At 36.7% G+C, this 24,797-nt stretch overlaps 1 protein-coding gene across 9 annotated transcripts in view; it reads right to left on the reverse strand.

Moving 5' to 3' along the window:
- Window positions 1-24,797, reverse strand: part of KIF16B (kinesin family member 16B) — a 142,744-nt gene that overhangs the window by 101,300 nt on the left and 16,647 nt on the right. For all 9 annotated transcript variants that reach the window (XM_035320233.1, XM_035320230.1, XM_035320232.1 and 6 more), the window contains exons 4-12: window positions 21,350-21,466; window positions 17,429-17,526; window positions 16,818-16,927; window positions 16,039-16,181; window positions 14,504-14,672; window positions 14,216-14,347; window positions 11,258-11,433; window positions 8,329-8,394; window positions 5,166-5,225 (exon numbers count right to left, since the gene is read on the reverse strand). In XM_035320233.1, coding sequence (XP_035176124.1) covers window positions 5,166-5,225; window positions 8,329-8,394; window positions 11,258-11,433; window positions 14,216-14,347; window positions 14,504-14,672; window positions 16,039-16,181; window positions 16,818-16,927; window positions 17,429-17,526; window positions 21,350-21,466 — 1,071 coding nt within the window. The remainder of the gene's footprint in view (window positions 1-5,165; window positions 5,226-8,328; window positions 8,395-11,257; window positions 11,434-14,215; window positions 14,348-14,503; window positions 14,673-16,038; window positions 16,182-16,817; window positions 16,928-17,428; window positions 17,527-21,349; window positions 21,467-24,797) is intronic.

Consider the following 24,797-nt stretch of genomic DNA (forward strand, 5'->3'; position numbering starts at 1 on the left):
AAACAAATAATTTAAAAAAACAGTAGATATTAATGCTTACAAATGGACACAGTTAGCAACAGTTTTCTTCCCTAGGTAGGAAAAGCAATTGTTTTTGTCTGAAAAACAATAGTACATAAAAATGTGCTATTAACTTATACTCAACCAAAGGGCACAAGAAAGGAGATCAAATAGACAGTGCTCAATAACGTATTTATACAATGTGGTAAAGTACTGCAGCAGAATTAGTATTATTGATTAAAGTGAGGCTATGTCACTAAATCCAACCAGACAAAGCCAGAAGAAGCAGCTACTAGTTAAACTATTGATCATGAGAATTAGACACACACACACACGAAAAAAAAAAAAAAAAGGACTCTGTCCTTTCATGGACTCTGGGAAGACAGATCTCTGCATCCTTTGGCATCAGTTGAGCGCTCCTACACAAAGCTAATGACAGGATTAGAATCAAACAACAATATAATGAAATAAAATGCAACTAAATCCACTTAAAACGCATGCATGCACACACAAAAGATCATCTGAATACCTTAACACTAGGTAAGAATGGCATACATCAAAGAAGGAAAACGCTAGAAGTATTAAACCGATTTCTATACAAACAGTGAGAGGGAGAATAAATCTAAAAGACAGTTGGAAGAAAACAGTGGAGAATTATATAAAGGAGTGCACATTTAAAAAATTAATATAAAAGCTGCTAAAAGTTACAGATAGAAATTGGAACATGCAAAGAAGATAACAAAAAAATAAGATGCCAGTAAAAGAAAAACAGAATGACAACACATGCAGTCAAATATAGCTGCCACATCAAAAGAAGTTTTGTACCAATTGAAGTCTCAAAGAAAGAAATCAAAAGTTGGATAGGCTACCTTAACATCTTAGAAATGATCTAAAGAAATTATAGTCCCTAGGACCGATCTTTAACAGAACAATACAAAAAGGACTAAGCTAAGGGAAAGAGAAGTTTTTCTTCCTTCCTCGTCTTTCACACAGATGTGCATCGAAGAACATTAATGGAAGAAAAATTCAGAGAAAGACTCAATGAGAGCGAGATGAAAGCAAAATCCTAAAGTCAAACAAGTGCTGAGGTTGCAAGACACCTGAAGACAGAGAAGCGATGCAAAGCAGTACTGTCTTGTAAAGTGCAATTCTTTTGACAGCTGATGACATTTGAGGAAATAACCCAAAGCCTACAGGCTTTAAATCAAACACTATCACTTCTGTTTACTATGCAGTATTTTACCCAATGCTCTACTCATCACTCTACCTATTTATGAAGCATTAGAATATCCTCCCTTTGATTAAAAAGAGGGATAGAGGACACAATCTACTGCTAGATTAGTAAGGTTAGAGTGTCACACTATACTATAGTGAGGAGGTCATGTATGGAAGTAAACACCACCATTGGAAACAATGCTTGTCCCTTCAGACAGAGAAGTCCAAGCAGCTGCCACGCTACAGTAAAGGATACTTCATATGAATTAGCATAGATCTAAACCCCATTTTAAACTCATTTTAAAATGTATTCAGTATCTTAATCTTTGCATTATGATAGCAGGAGGATTTCAGCTTCAGATGTGATTTGGCTGTAGTTCAGACTCCAAACGAACCCAGACAATCTCCCTATAAAAAAAGGGCTTCTTCCAAACGCATGGAAGAAAGAGCACACTATCACTACTACCACTGCCAGTCCAAGACAAGCTCATTCTGGCAGCGGTACATACGAAGGATTATAAACGATGTTCAGAGCTGATAATGGCACTCAGTCACACAGACTTGGCACCAAACTCTGAATTGGTATCATTTACAGACGGAATGGTTCAACGTCCTCAACGTGAAGATGCAGCCTGTCATGGAAACCATAAGATTAGGCGAACTACGTAGAGACAAAACATCAAAAGGGGATTAAGCATGTTAAAAGCTACAAGCAGAAATAATGAATGATACTTGGATGTACATCTCAGCTGCACACATGTAACTGTACTGTCTGAAATATTTGAACTCTAAGTTGTCAGATACTTTTTAATCAAAAATTTGCCTTCACACGTGAGGCCTCATGGCGGCCTGCAGCTCCCTCATGAGGGGAGCGGAGGGGCAGGCGCTGAGCTCTGCTCTCTGGGGACAGCGACAGGACCCGAGGGAAGGGCATGGAGCTGGGACAGGGGAGGGTCAGGCTGGGGGTTAGGGAAAGGTTCTGCACCCAGAGGTGGTCGGGCACCGGGACAGGCTCCCCACGGCAGTGGTCACAGCACCGAGCCTGTCGGAGTTCAAGAAGCGTTTGGACAATGCCCTCAGACACAGGGTCTGATTTTTTGGATGGTCTTGTGTGGGACCAGCAGTTGGACTCAATGATCCTTGTGGGTCCCTTCCAACTTGGATTATTCTATGATTCTATTCTCTCTTTCTCAATGTTTCCTATCTGAATAGAGTTTTCTATTCTAATGTTCTATATTTTCAAGGTAGCATTTAGTTGTTGCTGATATAATTTAAGACAAGATTCAAAGTAATTCTGAAGAGTGATCAAGTAGGTTAAATTTTTTGAACCTTTGAACCATCAAAGAGATTAGCAAAGAACAAATTCAACATTAGAGTCTGCCATAGTGCGCTGCGGGAAGAACACATTAAATACCTAAACATTTTCACTGGACAACAACAAACAAGCCTCATCTGCTCAAGCACAGCTCAGACAATCTTCCAATAAATGCAACCCAAATTGAACTGCCATTTAACCAAGCCCAAGTCACACAGACAAGGAACAACACACAGGCAAGAAATTACCAGACTCCTCCACACAGTCAGCATCAATGTCCTACATACCATACTTATTTACTTAGGCTGAAGAAGGTAAAGAGAAGCAGGTTCTAAACACAAATACAAACGTGATATTCTGAAGATCTTAACGAAGAATATTCTGAATGTAACCGGATTATGGCATGGGAGAAGTTGCAGCTGTGACTCTGGTGATGTGGACATATGAAGACAATCCCATTTCTAAAAGTGCACCAAGACCTTCTAGTTTATAAACCCAAGGTATGACCTGTGAACGTGAGAGGTGGTATATCAACAAAGAAACAAAAAAGCCATTGAAGTTAAAGGAGTCTATTACAAGAAACATCACTGCTTTCTCTAGTTTAAAATATGCTTTCCTGCTATTCAGCTTGGCAAAGTTCCAAAAATCTCTTTCCCACTCATACGCTGGCAGGGATCTCGAGAATTGTTAAACAAGAAGCAAATAAAAATACAGATAGCTTCAGTAAAATGGTGCAAAATAAAGCAGTAAAAACAAGAAAGCTTTTGCAGATTTTCAGTTTTTCAGGGCCAAGAAAGTTTCATCAATTGCCTTTAACTCGAAAGTGAAATATAAGCTATATTTATATGCTAAGATATCGGCACATAAAAGTGCAAAATACAGAAGCTGTGTGAATTAAACTAACAAAAGCTCAGTACCAGAAGAGCAGAATTACAGCTTATGTTTGTTTGTTTAACTATTTAATAAACATGGCTTTTCCTTGTTTATTTGAATTGTTCAAATAATGCCTCTTACAATACTGTAATTTCTGTGGAATAATCAGTGCATTTTCAGTATTAAGGTATAATGACTTTCCACGTGCTATCTACATCATGTTGACTTCATAACTGAACAACTTCAGTTCACAAATTCTCCATGTAACAATGAATTCTCCAATCTAAACCTGAGTAAAGAGAGGATTAACAAAGTTCTATATAGATGTATATCTGTACAGATGCTTCAAAATAACAAAACAGGGTAATAATGTAAAACCAGACCCAAAACATCTCTGAGGAATACACAAATGGTAATTCCCAGTTCAGTATCTGGACAGACATTAAACAGTCCATTCTGTCATGCCATCTGCTAGGCAGTTACCAGCCCTGCTCTGTTCTCTAAGCTATCTGTGCTTTATTTTTAAGCATGGAGTCATTTGACTTACTTAGAAGTCAGATAAAAGACATGGAGGTGAACTTAAAAAATAAATTAACAATTAAAAAGTGATATACAGGAAAAATCAACTCCAAAAACAAGTCTCAGGTCAGCGATAAGGGGAATTAAAAAAATACTCCCATATGCATGCTTGAATTGCACTCTGAACAAGCATATGCACAGCATATACAGCAAGGCATGAAAGCTTAAGGTTTATTTTTCCATATTTTTATTTAACAGAACAAATAAAACATTTGGCAAAGAAGCTGGTGAATGTTGTGGAAAAAGAAACTATGGGATTCATTACTCTGTGTGCGTGCATGTACAGAATCATGAAGTAGCTCATTAAAATATCACCTCAGAATATCACTTTCATCAAGAGCTGAACACCAACATAAAAACTTACCAGTACAATCGGACAGTACAAAGGCAAAGATATACACAGAGAACACAAGAGTCTCAGTCTAAATCATGCAAAAACACAGTATGGAAGTCACCAAGTTGCCCTCTTGGATCTATACTAAATCTACAAATGCAAGAGAGAGCACTGTGTGGATCTAACTGCTGCAGCAGTAGTCTGGAGTCATATAAAGAGTGCAGGCAAGCCAGCTTATGTGAATCAGTTGCAAAAACCCCTGTCCTTGAAGAGTCCACAGCACACTTAGCTCAGATGCATCTGTTTTGTTTGATGGAGACCTACTGGAGGATATTCAACTGCAGAAGTTCCACTGAAAGTTGTTTTCCAACTTTACATGCTCCTTCTGACTGAAACAAATCTGAAGGCCAATGCAAAAGTCTGTATCCACACGCACTGCATTCACTGAGATACCCAGGGTGTAAAAGGTAATTATTCACAGGTCTTGATACAACACAAACACCAAGGAGATCCACTTGCCCTTGCAATGGAACCATTCAGTATTTTAAAGATTTGTAATAAACAAACTGTTTTATACTGAAAAAAGCAGAGTTGTGCTTTTTATTAATATTATGTAAAGTCTAACTTGCAAATACCACCCCTTGCCTGAATCTTTGCTCTTGGGAGTTCTCAAGAAAGAAAAAAATGGAGTAAGTGAAAAGGCTGAGAAAGTTCTGTGTTATTAAAAAAGCCAAAGAAGGTGACTTAGCACAGGAACCTTTTTTTTTTTTTTTTTTTTTTTTTTTTTTTAAGGAAAAAACTCTAAGATTAGTTCAAGTGCCAGGTTGGAAAAGGATGTATTTGCCTTACTTTCAAAATATTTTGGGTTTCGTTCCACTTGTTGGTCCATTCTTTGGTCAGTTCTTGTACCTATAAAAGAAAACAAATATCTGAAAAATCACATCTTTTCCAAAGTTCTTGATAATGAATTCTTACACAAGTACCAAAAATTTGTGAAATTCATTGTCAAGTTTAATATTTAAATATTTAAAAGAGAACTATTACTCCTGCATTAAGTGACCATACAATTTTTCTCTCTCAAAAAGGAAAACTATAAAGCTCTTCTTTATAATATAAAATGAAACAAAGGACAGGGATAGCCACTTCAAATAATTATAGGTATTTTCAAAGAAATGTAATAATTTCAAAAATTGCCTGGTCGGTCCTGAAAAGTACTGCAGCAGAATGGTCCCTTAACTATGACAGGAAGACAGCTTCTTTCCTACATCTCAGCTAGGCATGTTCTGGCTCAAACAGCCTCATTCATGCATGAGAGGAAGAAGCAGACAGCCTTCAGGAGAGAATGAAAGCAAAGTTTGCTGCAACGGAAAAGTCACATGCTCGGAGGAAATCAGCACTGAAGTGAGGACCTGCTTGCAAAGGCATTACAGGCAGGAAAACGTTGTGTATCAACGCTTGTGTTGCCCTGCTGTTTCTGCTCACCATGCTGCCCAACTCATAGCTTATATACACCAGTAAAGGCTCTTTGCATTTCAAAGCCCTTCTGAATTTTTAGAAGGTGCTGTATAGAAGGTGCTTCAGGCAGATCAGCCTCAAAGCTCTGGCTGACTTGGAAACATACTCAAATTTATGTGTGCGTGTGTTTGTATACACACATATATAAATATATATGTATATATACACACACGCATGCATACACACACTTCCATTTTCTGAAATCACCAGATTTCTGTGTGGGAATTAAATATATAGACTTTTCAAAACGTACACAATCCTTTATAAGCTGAATTCACTTCTGCATGCAGAACGCTGAAAAATACAATGGCTATGCCCCTTTAATACTTTATATTTAAATCCACTGGGGAAAAAAGGGTCTTCAGATGTTCCTCCAAACAACTCTCCATTTGTAGCCTATAGCCTACCACCCGAGCTATCTTTGCAGTTCATGTGCAAATTAATCAATAAGAACTAAAGAAATTTATCTCATTTCTACTTACATTTCAAAATTTCAACAGAGAAAAGTAACACATTTTTCAGTGCATTATTAGTGCTGGTAATCAGAACGTTAAAACAGAAAAATAACAACCAAAACGGAAAATATGAAGAATGTCCACCATAAGTCTAATTACCATGCCAGAGCAATTTTTATTCAACAGAAAGTTATTCAAAATTGTCCTTATAAAAGGACAAATCAATTCGTTAAAGAAAGCCACCACGTAATTGTCAGATCATTTAAATACGGTGATAAAATCTGTAGATCTGTATAAACAAATTAATTATTGCACTCAATTATAAAAAAGCTATAAACACTGCAATATTTACTAAGATTTTTCAGTAATTGTGGCTGTAGTAATTGCATTAAATAGTAATCACATAACCTTCTAATGAGGTTGACAAAAGATAAAATATACTCAATATACTTTCCATGCAGAGGACCAACACTTACGAGCAGGACAAGCAGTGATTACTGTCAGGGCATGAATAACGTTCTAATTAGCATATACCCAGCAGTTCGTATTGCTCACTACTCTTAGATAAAAGCTTTGTGTTTGTGCACAAAATAAAAGCATATTACATTACTAAAACTACCATCAATTCTTCTGATTCAGCTGAAAACATTTTAAATGCTCTGTATTAATACGAAAAAAATATTTACAACTTGAAGGCTCCTATCAGTGCTTTGTAGGTTTTACGTGAAGTATTGAATGCAACACAGTATGGATTCCTGCATATATTACGGAGTTGCAAAATACATTCCTAAAGAAACTTGGCTTATGAAGAAGCCTGGAGTCTGCTTTGTAGCTGTAGTTCACACTAATACACGTTGCACATTTTTATCAAGAAGTTTATTTTTGAAGAATCATTTCACAAAAAAGAACTTCGACACTTCTTTAAAATTGGCATTACCAACTAGAATCCCAACAAGTGCAAACAGATACTATACCACCAATTACTTCAGTCAAAACAGGATTCTCAGAAAGCAAGGCATTGATTCTCTAATTGTAAAGGTCTGAGCAGCACCAGTGAAAGCCTTACAATTTAACCATGCTAAGAAACCCCTATTTTACAGAGGCATCTGTAGCTATATATTGCTTAGCATGTTGTTGACAATATTCAAAGTAAATATGCCAGTAAATAATTTCACTACCATGTAGCTGAATGGTTCCAAATTCTTTCCTCCCTCTTTTTCCAAACTCTGTGTAATACTTTTGTGTTTTTTTTTAGTTTTTAAACGGTTTGTAGTAGCTTTAAGAACAATCAAGTAGACAGAAAAGAATTAACACAAAAAGACAAAATAAAGAGCGAATGATTGCAAATTCAAGAAATCCGAGTACCATTACATTTATATTCTTTTGGACCCTATCAACAAATCTCAACTGTCTGGGAATTCTTCCCAGCTTCTGCACTGGGCTGGATTATTACACAGGCACACCACGAAGTACATCCACCCAGATCTTAGACTCCCCCAGAAAGACACTTAATTAGAAACCAAACATATTTATACATGTCTATTCCAAATTTAAAGACTGAAACTTTCCAGAAAACATAACGTGCAATATAAATTACTGAGTACTTGAACGCATGAGCAAGTTGACCATTTCCCTGGAAGAAAAATTATTGTATTTTCTAGGCACTGAATGCTTTGTCAGTCTGATTTAGTAATATAATGCAGTCAGTTTTCCCTCTCTGTTCTACCTACAAACATGCTTTCTTTTTAATAAAATAGGGCAAGCTGGCCAGGGAACAAATATTTTCATTACTTAAAGGGAACTATAATATAAATACCCAAGACACATAATTTGTTCTTAGTGGTAATCTGTTCTCTTACCTTCCTAAGACAAAAAAGATACAAGTTAACATATAATTTAAAAAATAAATAAATAAAACTAGGAAATGCTGGTTGGTGGGCAAAAATTAAGTCATGTTATTAAAAAAAATAAAAATGACTATCATTTGCATCAAGACTATTTTTTTATTTTATTTTTGCAAACTGATTTATGATATAACTTACCCTTGCTTCATTCTGCTGAAGCTTTTCCTCCATGCTTAAAGCTGTCGGAGAATCCAAGAGAGCAATCTAAAATTGTAAAAAACACACAGTGTCAAGTTAGAAAAACAAAGAAAAATGGTGAGAATTTTCTGGCAGAATCAAATGAAAGAAATGCAATTGATCAACTTCTTTCATTATTTAAGATGAAATATTTTGAACTCCAATGTATGCCATTTTACCTTAAAGTACTATAAACAAAGTAATCAAAATGTTGTCAGAGCAGATATTCTGAATACAAATCATCTGTTTAGGTGTACTGTTTTCATTCACTATGTATACATATTGTCACACACATGCACACACAGAAACCAGACACAAGTTTGTAACAGGTAATTCCTGAAGTTTAAAGCTATATTCCTGTTAAACATGGAAATTTATGATGTATCTACATTTTATGACTTTGCTATAAAAAATATCTTACTGCTTATCTTTTATTAAAAAATATATAAAGATAACTGGCCTTAGAAAAGGAAAATTACAACACGCACAAGCAATACTCATTGTTATATGACCTCCCACACTGAATCCAGCACAGTGTTTGGGTACCAGTATCTTCAGTGATCTACAGAAGCATTTGCAATACAGTACTCTGGGAATATAAAGGAAGATTACAGAAGAAATTATACAGGTTTTTATATTCTATAGTGCATACATAACACCACTTTGCTTTTTACCAAGCGTCACAAATTCAATTAACTTAAGCAAGTTCTGTGCTGTTCCCCACACAACCATCTATCACATCCTACAATGGAACCAGATTTATTTTGTGATATCCTCTGTGTTACTGCTTGGAACTAGGTCAAAGCATTTGATGTTCAAAGGGGTCTATGTTATATCTACTTTTTTAACTCTAAAACAAAACTTATTTCAAAAATAAAAGTGATCAGACAATCCAGGAAAGAAAAAATCATTTTCCCCTCCTAAGGAATACAAAAGAAATACAAAAGTAGAACAGTAATTCAAACCCACAAAGAGCTTTCTAGTTGTCTGCAACAAAGCAAAGCTCTCAGCTTCAATCATCTACAATACCTATTCCTGGTTCATACTGTGGTCCCATCCCATTTTTCAGGGAATCTTTTATACAATGAAATCTAGCTGAAGTGTTAAACTTCCATAAAACAAGTCTGTGCTGAACTGACATTTCACATTGCACAGCCTATCTAAGGCAAAATTCAGTAGTTCTAGAGATAAATCTAAAGCATCCTTTCAGATGTCTTCCCATATCATATTTGCTCAAGTATTAAATCTAGCCATCTCAAGTCGCATTATTTAGAAGAGATGACTGGCCTGAGCGATTGCATATTCCTTATTGTTAGCTGGGTTTCATCACCCTGAAAACAGAGGAGGAATTGAGCTTAACTGGGCTTGTGCAGCACATGTTTATGGTGGCCACTACTGATGGAAGAACAAGAAATAGCACTATGCAAAAGAGAAACTCTGCTGGTCAATACAGGTAGGGAAAGAGGAGACACAACAAAAGGTCCTTGTTGAAGCAACCCAACATTCTGTATATATAGCAAGCAAGACATTTCTGAGAAACTGTGCTTCCTTCTGAACAGCCCCATAAGTACATCAGATATCATCCAGTATGCAGATCCTTTATACTGGTCAGGACAGTTATGACAGTAACCTCTACTGATGTAATAAAAGTTTTCAAATCTGATAAAACCTAATGCCTCAGTTTTCTTGAGTTTATTCACAAGTTTGAATCAACCACTGTCCTTTAAGATTTAGGGAAGATTTACATTTATGTCAGCACTATTTATTTATTTATTTTTGTCAGCTTGCCTAGCACATGGGGAAAATAGGAACACCAGTGCATTTTCTGGCTCTTTAAATGAAATAGCTCAGTGACTCAACACTGCAGGCGTAGGCCAAATTAGCATGCTTTAAAACAAAACAATGGTTGTTCAGACAATCAAGTTCAGAATCCCTCCTCACAATAAAAATAACCCCAAAACAATATAGCTTTTAACCACTGTCATTTCTTGGCCATATGAACTCGCAGTCTGTAATGGGTACGTTATTTCTGTTCATGATAACCTCTATCATAATCACCGTGTGTTGCTTCAGGAACAGTAAGGTTAAGTAAGCAGTTGGTATCAAATAAAACTTCGCAAGTTTTACAAATCAAGATCAGAAAAGTGAGAAGAATATCTAAAATCTGTGTTTTTATCTTTTTGGATTTACTAGTATATCGTTCATGTTTGCTCCGCTCTGTATTACATACACACAAGTGGAACCTGGTATTTACTGGAAGAAAAGAATTAGCAGTCTAAGAAGGCAGAGCCCCTCAGCAGTTCTTTATCTTCCCTTATCTAAGACATTAATCTAACTATGAGTTTTTCCAGTATGTTCAAGTAAAAAGTATAAATCTTTTCTTAGACCATCACTGAAAATACTTTCACATGTTTAGCATGTGACATGCTTTCTAATGTACCGTGCATTCAAACACAAATGCCATTCAAATTCTTCTAAATATAAAATGCAGAGTTATAGACATTTTAGGTATTTAAGGTACTTAATACCTTCTGCTACTTTTAAGATACTAAAGTACAGCTTCAGTCCGTCAGACTAGTCACGGCAAATGTTACTGCTCAGTCTCCTTTGGCTGTGGTGAGTACCTGTTCCACATCACACTGCAATCAAGGTCTGATTATATTAAGAGAAAACTAGAAGCATTAGGTTGACAATTTTTCCCCCTTATGTTAAAAGAGGAAATCTACTGGCCATATGGAAACTGATTCAATCAGGAAAATAATATTCATTCATAGCCTTATAGAGCTTGTTTACTCAAATCAATATAATGAAAGATAATTATCTCATTACATTCTAGAAATAGATGTTATAACTCAAGGAAAATTACACATAAATTTTAAGTAAAGCTAACCTGATTCCCTTGAGCAAGCAAGGCTTTTAATCGGGCTATTTCAGCTCTCAGCTCACGGATCAGTTTGACGTTAGGATCCTCATTAATAGTAGGCTTGTTGATGATGTTTTTGGCTCTATTTGCATAGCGAAGTGTACTTAAAGTTTCTCCATAATTGACATCAGCAGGTGAAATAGCTAAGGAGATGAAATCAGAAACAGTTTATCCATCACCATATGTTTCATTTAGTAAAGTTAGCTTATCGTTTAAAAGTCGGATAAAGTTAACATGGAAGAGACCAATACATAACCACTGCAGCTACAATTTGTTCCAGCTCTTCACCTTGCTCCACTGCTTTCATATCAATACAACTTTGCTGAAGTAAACACTGTATTAGAATAATACAGGTCAAGATTTATAAAGCAATCTTGTTGTCAATCTATTGAATATTTACAACTCTATGTTAAGTGTAAACATCCTGTATGAATACTTTACAGATGCTCTCATGAATTACTACATGAACAATAAGAAAACCAGAAAGTATTTTGTCGAGGATCAATGCAATCATGTAATGGAAAAGTCATTTCAGGTAAAAACTGTACATTTGCTCCAAGTTTTGAAAGGAAATTAAACAGCATTTATGCAAAAAGCAGACATGAAAACAAAAACGAAGAAGAGCTTCTATCACTCATTTATAAGTCTACCTGTTCTCTGAGCTGCAGGTGTCTGGCAACATGCAGAACTATCAACTTAGCTGAGGCATCAAGGAAAACCAGGATGATTTTTGCAGACAACTCAACCAGGAAACGTAATGGATTTTTAATGAAAGTGCTAATGCTGTCCTGCAATTAATTTTCCTAATATGTAAGATGTTCAAAATTTAAAAATGATAACTTACTGCATCCCAATAGATGAGGGAAAAAAAAAAAAAAAAGAGATCAGAAGTCTTAGAGATCCAGCTGAACAAGAAACCTGAAGAATCAGGCAATGAAAATGCCTGAAAAATAATTAAGCAACCAATATTCTGTCCTTCCTCATTCTACCAACAGTAATAAATACTCTCTGTGGTAGATACTGCCTGAATTAGGGAGAGATGCTCTAGCAACAGAGTATACTTCCCTTAGCTCACACTACTCACTTTGCTACTTTATTTACTGTCTCCTTTCCAGTACTCAATTATTTTCTTTTTGAAAGGATGTTACAATATCTTATAGAAACATGACAAATCAGAATTGGACATGTTTTTATAAGATCCCTTCCTAGAGTTTGAGATGATCTTCCTGCATTTTTGTGTTTAGTTAAAGAAAAGGCACACCAAACATATCTGGACAGCTTGTCAGGCTCTGTTAGGTGATTCAGCCACATTATCAGGAGAGTTACTGCTGGAGACGAGATCAACCATCAGGGCTCTGCCTAGCAGATGCATCATTAATAGATGGGGAAGTAGCTGAAAAAGCAGCTCTGCACTGTAATCATTAGTAAAGACACTGAAAGCTCACTGTGTTTCTAAAACTTCTCTTTCCCAGCCCTCCCAACAGAAAACATCAAGTTAGTCAAGCGTGTAACTGAAAGAAAGCATCAAGAAGCATGTCAGCACAGCATTACTTGAACAGCCAGAAGAACAAAGCAGCATCTGGTCCAAGATCCTCTTTTCATGCTATGATCAGTCTCAGGAAAGAAAACAGCACGGATTCCAAAAACATCCCCAAAATCATGCAACAAAAGAAGTTCTAAGAAGAGAATTTGCCTATAGCAAAGCATGTGAAGAACCAGAATTTGATCCATTGCATTTTACTACCTCACCTTTGCTCCCTCACAATTCCCAAAAGACAATTCGATCAGTTAAACTGCATCTCACTTGAACAGGGGAGGAAGAGAAATTTCAGAGCTGCTTGTCTCTACACACCTTGCATCTTTGACATCCCAAATCCACCCCTCAAATATCCCCACTTGTTTTTTTTTTTGGAACTGGCACTCCCATTCCATTTTACTAAAAAAACTGCAATTATGCCATAGGTGCATTTCTAAAACAAGTGATCCTTAAAGAGCTTCCAATGGGTAAAAGAAAGCTGTAAAAAAGTTTGTAACATGACTGATCATGAATAATTAAATTTAGACAAAAAGTTAAAATGTTGTATGCCTCAAAAAGTGGGTTAAATAAAAATTACATTCTAATCCACTGAATGTCAAAAGAGACAAGGTTGTTCTGCCACTAACACTACAAAAAACAACACAGCTTTGAAAAGGCAAAATGAATTCACACATCAATATTGACTAGATGCACAAATCTTTTTATATTTTTTTTTCTAATGGGGATGAAAGTTTGCAACCTGGGGAGGACAGGTTTATGTACAAGTCTTGGCACAAGACTTGATCTAGATCCCAGTTTGAGCATTCATCACAAGTAACAGAGCTGTCTGGAATGCAAATAAGACACAATAGCTAGTACTTGAAGCTTAACTGGTCAGATTAGATTATCGTTACACTGTGCATGTGTTAAAGATGAATATGGCAATGAGTCTGATGTCAGAGCAGATGCAAACCGTTATGCACATACACTTGGATGACCTTTATTTATACCTAATGACAGTACATACACAACCTGGATGCCTTGTTACTTTTGTGACCAAGTAGCCAGTGATGTATGTACACAGATGATCTGGGCATGGAAATCAAACTCAAGTTCTGGCGACACACATCCCCTCTATTGCTCATGACATTACTGAACAAACTAGATGGTCCCCTTATACACAATGAGACCACCTACAGTTTTACTGCTGCAAGAGATGTTCTGTAGAGCATAGGTAAAAGCAGAGTGCTATTAGAATACTCAGAAAGAAAGAAAGAAAGAAACAAAGAAATTAAAACATGTAAATAACGCTCTGCCTTAATGAAGCATCTGGAATCTAAATATTTACAGCTAATCCTATTAAGCATGAACTGTTCAGGATGCAAAAAAAGTAATTTAAAAACACTTACTGGCAATCATTATAGTTTTAGAGTTTCCTCCGAGGCTATCTTTTAACAGCCAAGTCAACACGGAGTCTCTGTAAGGCACAAATACTTGTTTCTTCTTTGAAAGAGGATTGGTTGCATCCTGAGATAAATCAGCTGTGATGCGGGGGTAGGAAAAAAATACCATTTATGAAAATACATAACTGCTATGTGCTAAGCCACTATTTGTGTAAATAAAAACTGTAAATTAGCAGAACAGTACTTAACAATTAAAAAACCCCAAACAGCCAAGCATAAAGACCAGTGACTTACCTAAGGCAGAAATGACATTTCCCAGAGTAACTAGAGATTTGTTAATATTCCCCCCTTCCTTTAATCTAACCCCTGTGGCACCAGTGGCATCTGCTCTCTCACTTCCAGCAAGATCTACCAAATGAATCTTGCTAACAGTCTCACAAGGCATTTCAGAATCAAATTTAGCCTAAAAAAAATAAAAAAAAATAAAAAAAATTAAAGCATTAAGCTACCAGATTCTGAAATCTTACTGAAACCAATTTAATTGCCTTTTTCATGTCATGATTTAACTTGTTTACATTAGCACAGCATCTGAAGACAGGTGTATTAGAGGTGCCACAGAAAGGCATTTGATCATGAATCGCTGCATAACTCCCACACAAGTAGCTATTTCTTTAAAGTGTAATATTTGCAACTTTCAAGCCATTTATACACATGCAATGACAATTGTGAATTGGTATTTACCTGATGCACTGTAAACATTTGTGCTGCATTCATATTATTCGGCTTTCAACTAACATTTAAAGTTACACGTTCCACACACAGATACACCTACATCCACGTTGTCCCCATGTCTCCAAGTTCAAGTAAGTAGCAATTGCAGTTTTACACTATGATTTTTAACTGAGGCTTCCAACCAATTTTTATCTTAATTTGTATAGATTGATTCAGACTTATTTTACAATGCAATAGTAAAGCAAAAAGCTTTAAATATTGCTGTCTGCCTCTCACCCTCTTCTATAAGCTTTGTGATGAGCAATTCATCATTAGTGAACAGTTAGTACATACCACCTTTGCGTGTGTTTGCTTTGGGGTGGAGACATAGAAAGTTCCATCAGGAGAGCAAACCATCTCTATGCTACCTTCCCCCAGCAAGTTACACATGGACTGTCTAAAAAGCTCCCCAACCCCTCCCCAAAACAATGACAAAGAACAGGTACCATTAGAAAGAGTATATAAACGTAAAATATAAACAAAAATATCCCTATGCTCTGAAAATATTCGATCAGTCTCTCCATCATTCCATCAGTAAATCAAGGTATATAAATAGGTTTCCAACAGTAACGGAGGAAGAGTCAGCAAGAAAACGCTCAAAAAACAATTCTGCTCTGATTTTGGTCATAGATACAGGAATGTGTTTTTTTTTTTTTTTTGTAAACCTTGGATAACATCACAGCATAAAAACATAAAAAGCAGCTCATGCCCAACTCTTGCTGACATCACCCAGAACATTCTCCTCAGCCGCATCTCCTGTCACAGCAGTGTCATGAAATGTGCCTTAACTGTTCAGTGTTATTTAGCCTGAATTTCCTAGCCAAATTGCCACAAGATCTATTAAATGTCAAAGTAATCATATTGCACGGTAAATTTTGTGTATGATCACTGATAAAGATATTTCCAATTCTCAGAACTTTATTTTCACACTTTTAACTTCCCCTGTCAGAAGACAACATACAGCCATCACCTACCCATACTTGCTGATTTGAAAATTGTATTTTTTAATTATCATATGAGTTACTGAATTCAAGTACGTTAACATATGGTTATTTTACCTGAGTGAAGTTGATTGTGAAAATGGCATGAGACCTGCTACTGACATCATTCATCCCAGTTGCTGCTGTAGTTCTGTTCATATTTCCTGCATCCATCAGTTCCTCTACATCAGCATAATTTTGCACTAAGTGTTTAGACAAATCTAAAGAGAAGGAGGGTGTTATACTATGCTCATACATGCACTTGACTTTCTTTACAAAAGGATTCAGGTAGGAATCTAGGTACAGCAGGATTACTATCACTTTTATAAAGCATTGATGCAATTACAGTGTTTATTGTTATACTTGTTTTTACCACTCTTAAGGAAAGGAACGTGGCCTTGTGTGAACAATGGAGAACTTACACAGCTACAGCAAAGTAAGAAAAAATTATGCAATCTTACTAAAGTATTCAGTGCATAAGCATAATCTCTCAAGAGACAGGAATCTTTCCCTTGCAGAAGATGGATTAAGACAATTAGATTAGTTCTTTCCATCTCAAAGATTAGCTTTGTAAATGACTTTCAACAAATTCTTAAAACTAATTGCATTTATTAGCATTATTTAAAATGTTATACTTTACAGATAAAAACTGTACAGGTGTAATAATTTTAGAATTTGGAAAGCAGGTGGGGATAGAAAATGACAGGCTATTCTCCTTTATTGGTTTTATATCAAAGTTCTGTATCCATCATCATCTATATTGTAGAAGAAAAAAAGCCTTATGCAATTAGATCTAACACTTTAAATTATATAAAGGTAATAAAATATTCAGTGCAAAACACTGAAAGGGTTTTTACCCTCAACATACGGCCCTTCTTTTGGATGTTCTCGTATTCGTAAATTAGTCGTTTTTGATGACTTCCGTCTGAGAAGATCTCTCACACGTTCATTATAAATTTCCAAATAGCTGAAAGAAAAAGGTCAGAAAACCACTGGCTTATTCAAGATTCTTTCAAGGAAAGCCATGTTAAGGTTGCTTGAAAGCTAGATGAGATGCCTGGAGAAGCAAATCCAAAGTTAAGATTCAAAATCACTTAACATAGTAACGACTACAGTGTACTTGTATCATGAGGAAAAAAAACAAGTAGAACAAGAAATAGAAAGGGAATGCGCATTAGCAAGATCAAGAACAACTAATGACAGCCTTAAATAAAAAGGTAAAATAAGAAATATGCCCTCTAATAGCAAAGGCATTCTCACTACCATGTAAATAAAGCAAAATATACAGTTGTAGATTGAAGTACTGCGCATTTGGACTATGACTGCCAACAAAAATCAATTATAGGACTGAGGCCAAGCATGGAAAGTTATCAGAGAAGCATACTTTTCTCAGAGATAAGCGAAACACAGTGGTTCTAAATGAAACAAGTTTGATGAAACAGCAAACTATTAATGTGTCAAGAAGTACCTGACTTCTGTTCGAAAGGATGCCTCATTCCGCTTTGTTTTTTCACTTATTTTGCTGAATAATCCTTCACAAATCCGAGGTATTAAGCCAGCATCACCCTGCAACAACAACAACTCTTATTCCCAAGGCTACACATGCCTATGTAATATATTTTGAAAAATAAAATCCCAAATCACTAGCTGAGCACTTCAGCATCCAGAAACAGTGGGGGGGGGGCGGCCCCACAAATACTGTCTTGCTGTTTATTCAACTGTATTCACTTTAATCTTTGCATGTGTTTCAATGTATATATTGGACCAATTCTTTGCTATTGGGCTATACGTCACCCTTCTCTCTTAGTTCAAATAACCCTGGCTGCTTAAGGCAAAAACTGACTGTACACAACCTATGAACTGCCTTATCTCAAGAGTATCTTTTCTAACTCCTCCATCTATGCCACTTCACTATGGACTCAGCAACATCTGCTCATTTATTCATGAGCTACCCTCTCTCAAACCTCCAATCCCCAGCTCACAGCCCATCCACTGTCTCAGAAGATACCTCTGGATAAATTAGTATGAAATAACAAAATTAGAACTGTATCTACTACATCTCATGATGCAGACAAATTAAATTTAGCGTTGACCTTCTGGATGCTCAGCTCTGAAATTAAGGACTTTTTATGCATAACGTGCTTGGTTTAAAAAAGCAAACTGAAGAAACTCATCCCTTCACACGGATCCCTGCAGGCCATGCTTTACTGGCAGGGCCAGTACATTACAGGATTCTTGCCACTTCAGCTACCATGCAGCTCTGGTTTCACCTGCCAAGTGGCTGCTTGCTCCCAGCTTCCATGTCCCCATGCAGGGCTGGGTCCCACCAGGTAGATAACCGCCTACCTGCTGAGCCCACCTCCTCCCTAGCACTTCAGACAGACAGCAGCTAATGCCCCTCCAGAGCTGAAATGAGTGAACTTGGCTCCCAGGGACAATGGGAGAGGGCACAGACATACAGATGACCTTTGGGCTCAGGGACACACAACCAGAAGTAGCTTACAAAACAGTCTGTCAGCTACAATTTGCCTCCAGTCCAAAAAAGCAGAAGAGATTTGACGCGATGGACTAATTCTAATTCGATGTACTGCTGAGGCAAGAACCATTCTTCCTTAGAGTTAGTGGCCTTGTAATTAGGCAGGAGGCAAAGTAGGACAAACTAGAACGAACATCCCAAGTGAAAAGAGCCCAGGCACTTCAGGCACCCCAAAAAATTTGCCTGACGGGATTCTAGAGATACCTAGCTGCAGGAAAACACAAAACCAGTGGACTCATCTGTACAGATCCTGGCAAGACAAGTGCTGCACAGGCAAAGGTTTCTCTTCAGAAATAAAATCTGACCCTTTTTGCCCAAGCTCAATCCAGCCTGCTCCTGCACTGGCCCCATCCTTCCTCAGCACCTTCTTCAGTGCCACAGCTGAGCTCCTCATCTTACTTCCTTTGCTCAGATGGTATTCCTAACTGGTTCTTGGTTCTTCATCCAGTTTTTTGTTGTTGTGATGTTTTTTTGTTGTTGTTTGTTTTTTAAATCACTACACACTTTCCCCCCCATTTTCCCTTTTCCTCCAAGATCTCAATGATGGCTGCTCTGTCCTACCCAAATCACCCTTCATTCTTCAAAATAATTTTCTATTCCCTCTTTCAATCACACATAGCCCTTCACCTGACTGCACCTTGTTTAAAAAATAAATTTACACGTTAATAAGGCTTATTTTTGAGAGTTGCCTTTGTAATCAACCTCTACTCCAGCTAAAATTTCTGGGTGCAGTGTTGGAATTTCCCCACACGTCTTCCTTTTTTCTTTTTGAAAGTAGGAAGAGAAAAAATAAGAAATTTCCTTCATCTCATGCTTGGAAACCCTTGAATAGTTTTAATTAAGGCTTAAGGAAAAAAACATGAAATATCCATCACAAAGTTTTAGGCAAGCCATTAGTGTCTGACATAATTTAGCAACTGCAAAGTCTTAAAATAGGAAATATTAGCTCTAATTGAGTAACTTCAACCATAGTGATACAGTGGCAAGAAAGGAAGAACGCATAATTCCCAGAATACTTTGTCAGTAAAGTGCACGTCTTACAGAATGTATATTCTTTTTTAGGAAACAAATTTAAACATTTTCTCCCTTTTCACCCCCTACAGCTCCACAGCAGGATTAAGTACATCTGCAGCATCCCTGACAGGTTTTTTTTCCGGGTTACAGAGTTTCTAGGCATGGAACCCTGTAGAACCAAAATAAGTTGTTAACTCCAGAGCTGAATTTTCTCATTAAAAGCCTACTTTCCTTCTGTGCTATCTAACCAGAAACTTCTTCACAGCAATTTAAGCATATTGCTGCTTTCCCATCTACCTTAGATACAGGGAAAAAAAACATTCCCTTCTATTCTGCAGCAGCCTTACAGATCTTATATGACTTTTGTTCCTCCACAGCCTTCCTTTTTCAGCATACGCAAGTCAGACTTTCCTGATAGATCATGTTTTATAAACCTGTGACCATTTCAGTATCTCTGTTCAAGACTTCTTCTAACTGGTCCACATATTTCTCTAAATGGTTGCTGCACACAGTATTGCAGAAGCAGCCTTCCAGAGCCAAGAAGAGCAGATACTTAAAGCAAAAGGAGAGCAGAATTCGTACTTGTTAAGGAGAAATAGGGAAAAGAAAATTTATTTCCAATTCAAGTTTTCTTACAGCACTGTAGTGTCTCTGACAGGGCCATCAATTTTAAAGCATTTAACTTGGCAGCTGAGTGTATTTTATACACGCACTGTACAAAACCAGATTAAAGTATTTATGTATCATGGCAAGAAGATTAGACCTTTATTATTGAATAATGTCAAACAAACTTCAGTACCTATTCATTTGCAAAATGTCTTGATGATTATGGTCATTACATATAGTCAGGCAGTCTCATAAAAATGTCACTTACAAAAAAATTCTGAAACAGAAATCCACATCTAGGTCATAAGATCTTTTCTGGTTACAAAACTCTGTTCTGTTCACCATGCTGAAGCTGAATATAAAGCTACTTATTCTTTGACAACTGCAAGAGAAATATTTACAGATAATTTACTATCCTAAACTCAAGGAGGTGCAAGGTGGCCAATCTCACTGCATTTCCAAAGAGTAATCTAACGAAGGACAAGAGGCAATATTCCCCTTTTCAACTCTGCTGGGAACAGACCTGTTGTATTTTTACCAAGGATTACAGGAGAATGAAAGCCATAGAAGTTGCCTTGCAAACAGGCTTCATCAGTCGGCCCTTTAAATTGCTCCACTCCCAACAGTTTTATCAGTTCCTTGTGTCCTCGGGCAATCATGGAGGAAGCTGCAAGAAACTACTTCTTTATTCAAAAAATGCCCAATATCCCTCCTATCACACCTTGCCTTTTCCAGGGTCTTTACTGCAGTGCTAAGCAGGATGAAATCCTTAAAATCAAAGTCAGCATATCGAGTCAAACTCATCCCCAGTTTCTACTCCCTACCTGATACCCTTTTTGAAATTAGGGTCAAGGACCTGTTTCAATCTTCTAACCCTTCAAAAGAGGTCTAAAATGCAGATCTCTTCAGAAAGCTGATCATTCACTTACTCAAAATCAGTATCTGGTTTTGGACATTGAAAATCAATGGTAGCATTTGAAATGTAAATGATTGTTATTTGTCCAATATAACAAAGCATCCCTTAAATATACTTCTTCCACCTGTAAACATCTACGTGTAGAAGAAAAAGAGCTTCTAAAACCTCTGACTACTACTAGAAATTACGATACAAGGGAAACCAGTAGTTTACTGAGTGGATTGGTGATAGTAATAACATAAATGCATACACTTGCAATAGCACAATTTTAATGCGTTGCTACAGAATAAAGATGCACATTTGCAAAATATACATACCACATTTCCCATCATGGTGTAGGACTTCCCAGATCCAGTTTGTCCATATGCAAAAACACAAGCATTATAGCCTTCAAAAGCAGATTTAAGTACATCTGTACCAAGATTTTTGAAAACCTAAAAACAAATAAAGTTTCTTGAAGACCACAGAAGCTTTGGGGAAAAAAGTTGTTATCAGCCCAGCATAACAAATATTAAACAATAATATTGAAGTACCATGTTATAAACTATTGCCAACAACCAGCAATATTTACTATGACTGAAAATAAGTGCTTCTAATAAAATAGCTAAATTTTATTGTATTTAGTTTACAACAGCACAACACTGTATTTCCTACTTGTTTTTTCTATCAGACATCTCCTCGACATGCAGAAGTAATAAAAAACACTCCTCCTTTCTATAGGTCCATTTTTTTAAGCTCATCTCAGATGCTTCATTCCATTTTCCTTACTGTTAATATCTACTTACTTTTAGCATCTTTGCCAATTCTGCATGACCTATAAATATCTGCCATGGTCTCGAAAGGAAATGTTTCAATGATCCTGTCAGTACTTTGGGGTGGGGTTCTTTTTTGCACATTTTAACTAAGTTTAAGAAGAAAATGGCCGCTAATTTTCTAACTGGCTTTTGATTGTTGTTCTAATTTAGACTTCGGCAAATAAGGAAGCGTGTTTTTATCATGTTAAGTAATCCTTTTTCTCTTTTACCCCCAGCATTTATGTCTGAAACAGATAATGCTCCATCCTCCCCATCACATAATATGGGTCGGTCTATTCTCACCCAGTAAATTCAGCTCTCACTAGATGCCTTCACCACCTTCCTCCACAGTACTGCCTCCAGTTCCCCCCCACCCCCATATACCTGGCCTTTCACTGTCATTACCCCTCATTTCTGTGCAAGCCCACACTGGCCCAAGTAACACTTGGTGCAACTTCTCCCTCAATGAAAACATGGATATGTGTCTCCTAATTCATAAATGATTTTCAGAAAAATCTCAGATTCCTCTATAGCTTCCACGCATTTTAGCTACTGCTCCTCAGTATATGTGGTATAAATCAACCAAGGTGTCCAAGTCCTTATTAATAAAGGATAGCGTACATGCACACATGCTATAATTATGCCACTCCTCATGGAGGAACGCCAGGTAGTTCCTTTAATTATTAATGCTCAGTTGCAAGGGTGCCTATAGAATACTTAACTTGACCTTCCCTCGAGCAAAGAGACTACACAATGCTGTAATCAGTTATACTTGTCAAAGAGAAAGAGTACAAGGATCAGCCAGGGCACAATTTCCCTTTCTCTTGTCATTTGAAAAGTAGCTACTCAGTAGAGTTCTCCCTCCTGAGTACCAGCTACATTGACTTTTCAGTTTTTCCCTTTTCTCTATGTCCAAGTTTTTACTTCACCATCTGGACCATGTCTTTATGCACTACTGTTTTGACTGCAGCTTTCCTGAAATTCCCATCTGCATTTTTGTCCTGCAGCACTGTCTGGGTCTAGCCACAATTCCTCCAGGATGCACAGGCTGTGCATTAACTGTCTTCCTGTAGTCACAGAGGTGTAAGATCCTTATTCCCCAAACGCTTCTCCCTACACATCCTATACTCACAGCAAAAACTGAAATGTTTCCTTTTTTTAAAAGTGTCTGTGGGCCGTCAATAGGAGGCTTTATGAAAATGTGTATCACTATTTTTATCCATATCTATCCAGAAAACTAGCACTACTTTCTTCCTTCTTGCTGTATCATGAGAAAAAGCCTCCTTCCTCCTTTCTAAGCCTCTGGAAACCTTTTCAGGGTGGTTTCTTTCTCATCATTCCAGCCAATTTTAAATCGGAGCCACATCTATCTGGTCAGCTTTATGTATTTTCCCTTTTAAAAATTTGCATATACCTTGCAAAGAAATTTGAGGATAGTCAATTCTACACAGCTGTCTGAACACAGACTTAACATACAGGTCAGAGGAAAATACATTGTTAGGATGGGATTTCATCAGGATCAAACCACTGAGATACTGTTTTGTCACAGAAGGTCAGTAAGCTCATCAATCGTTTCTCTTCCATGAATACAAACTAAGTAGCTTGATGGTAAATTGCCACTCCCACTCTAATTTCTGAATTCTAAAGCATATTTTACATCTACAAGACATATTAATGAGGTACATAATATTAGACAGACTTTAATGTGTTAATTCTCTGCCATTCGAATGGAAAAACATTAACAGTCATGAACAAAGTACACTACCAACAATCAAGATCAATTTTATTCCACAGCAAGATGAACATGAATGAAAGGCGCCCTTCTTCCACACCACTGGTGCACTAAACTGGAAATTCTGCAGCAACTTGATAAGAACTTAACTACAAAGTCTTCCAATTAAATATGAAATGAATAATAGAACCGAAACAATAGCTTGTACAGCTTTTGTTTAGAAACTGCATTCCCATTGTTCAAGAATTCCTTTTGTTTTCAATGTGCTGCATACGCTGTAATTAACACAGCACTTGATACTGGGACAACATTGTTTTTCTGACTGAACAAGAGAAGTTACCATCCCTGCCTGTAAGGATCAAGGAGGCAGGTTGGGATCAAGGCACACACTGTAACATCAGAATACTAAGCATAGACATCTAGGCTGTGTTTAGGATTTATTAACATCCTACTACTATGAACCATAGAGCTCACAGCTTTAATGTACACTTATGTTAATATAGATACGTACGTATATTTTGCTCAAGGCTGCTGCAACTATCCCTATATAAGCATGTTTTTCCTTAAGTTACTCAGATATTCACTAGAAACTAGAGTTCCAAACCTTGTGTTCAAATATGCTTCTTCCTGAGTTTCCAGCAGTGCTAAAGCAATTAGGATATTCCTACATGAATATCCAAATAAAGGTACGCGTCTTGATATTTCAGAACACACAGCAACAAACAATAAACAATCATCATCAAGAAATAAAGTTTAAGAATATGTGACCTAATGTCTAGATTAAGTACTAACTATTGACTTTATGAAGTTAAGAAGTTTTCAGAAAAAAACATGATCATTTGTTTATGCTAATGGTTAAAGAGAAATTTCAAGTATAAATTCCCTATTAAACAGCTTAGTCATTAGAAATATCAGCACAGCTTGATGTTCCTATAAATATTTAAAATTGACTACATTTTATTGTTTCTTCTTAATAATTTTTATTCTGAGGCTTGTTAGGAGTAGCCACTCTAATATCCCTGAATTTGGGGATTATAGAATAGATAAGGTACATACCAAAAAGGGATGTAGTCAACTGGCTTACAGTATATTCAGCAAACCCTCGCATTATTTTAAGAGGAAAGACAGACTGACATTTTGAGTTTACATTTCCCAAGTTTCACAAAACCAAAAGAGAAGATAGCAATAATGGAACACTTCAACTTCACTCAATAAATGTATTTGGGGATGTGAAACAGA

Source organism: Oxyura jamaicensis, chromosome 3 (genome assembly GCF_011077185.1).
Source record: "Oxyura jamaicensis isolate SHBP4307 breed ruddy duck chromosome 3, BPBGC_Ojam_1.0, whole genome shotgun sequence".
NCBI lineage: Eukaryota > Metazoa > Chordata > Aves > Anseriformes > Anatidae > Oxyura > Oxyura jamaicensis.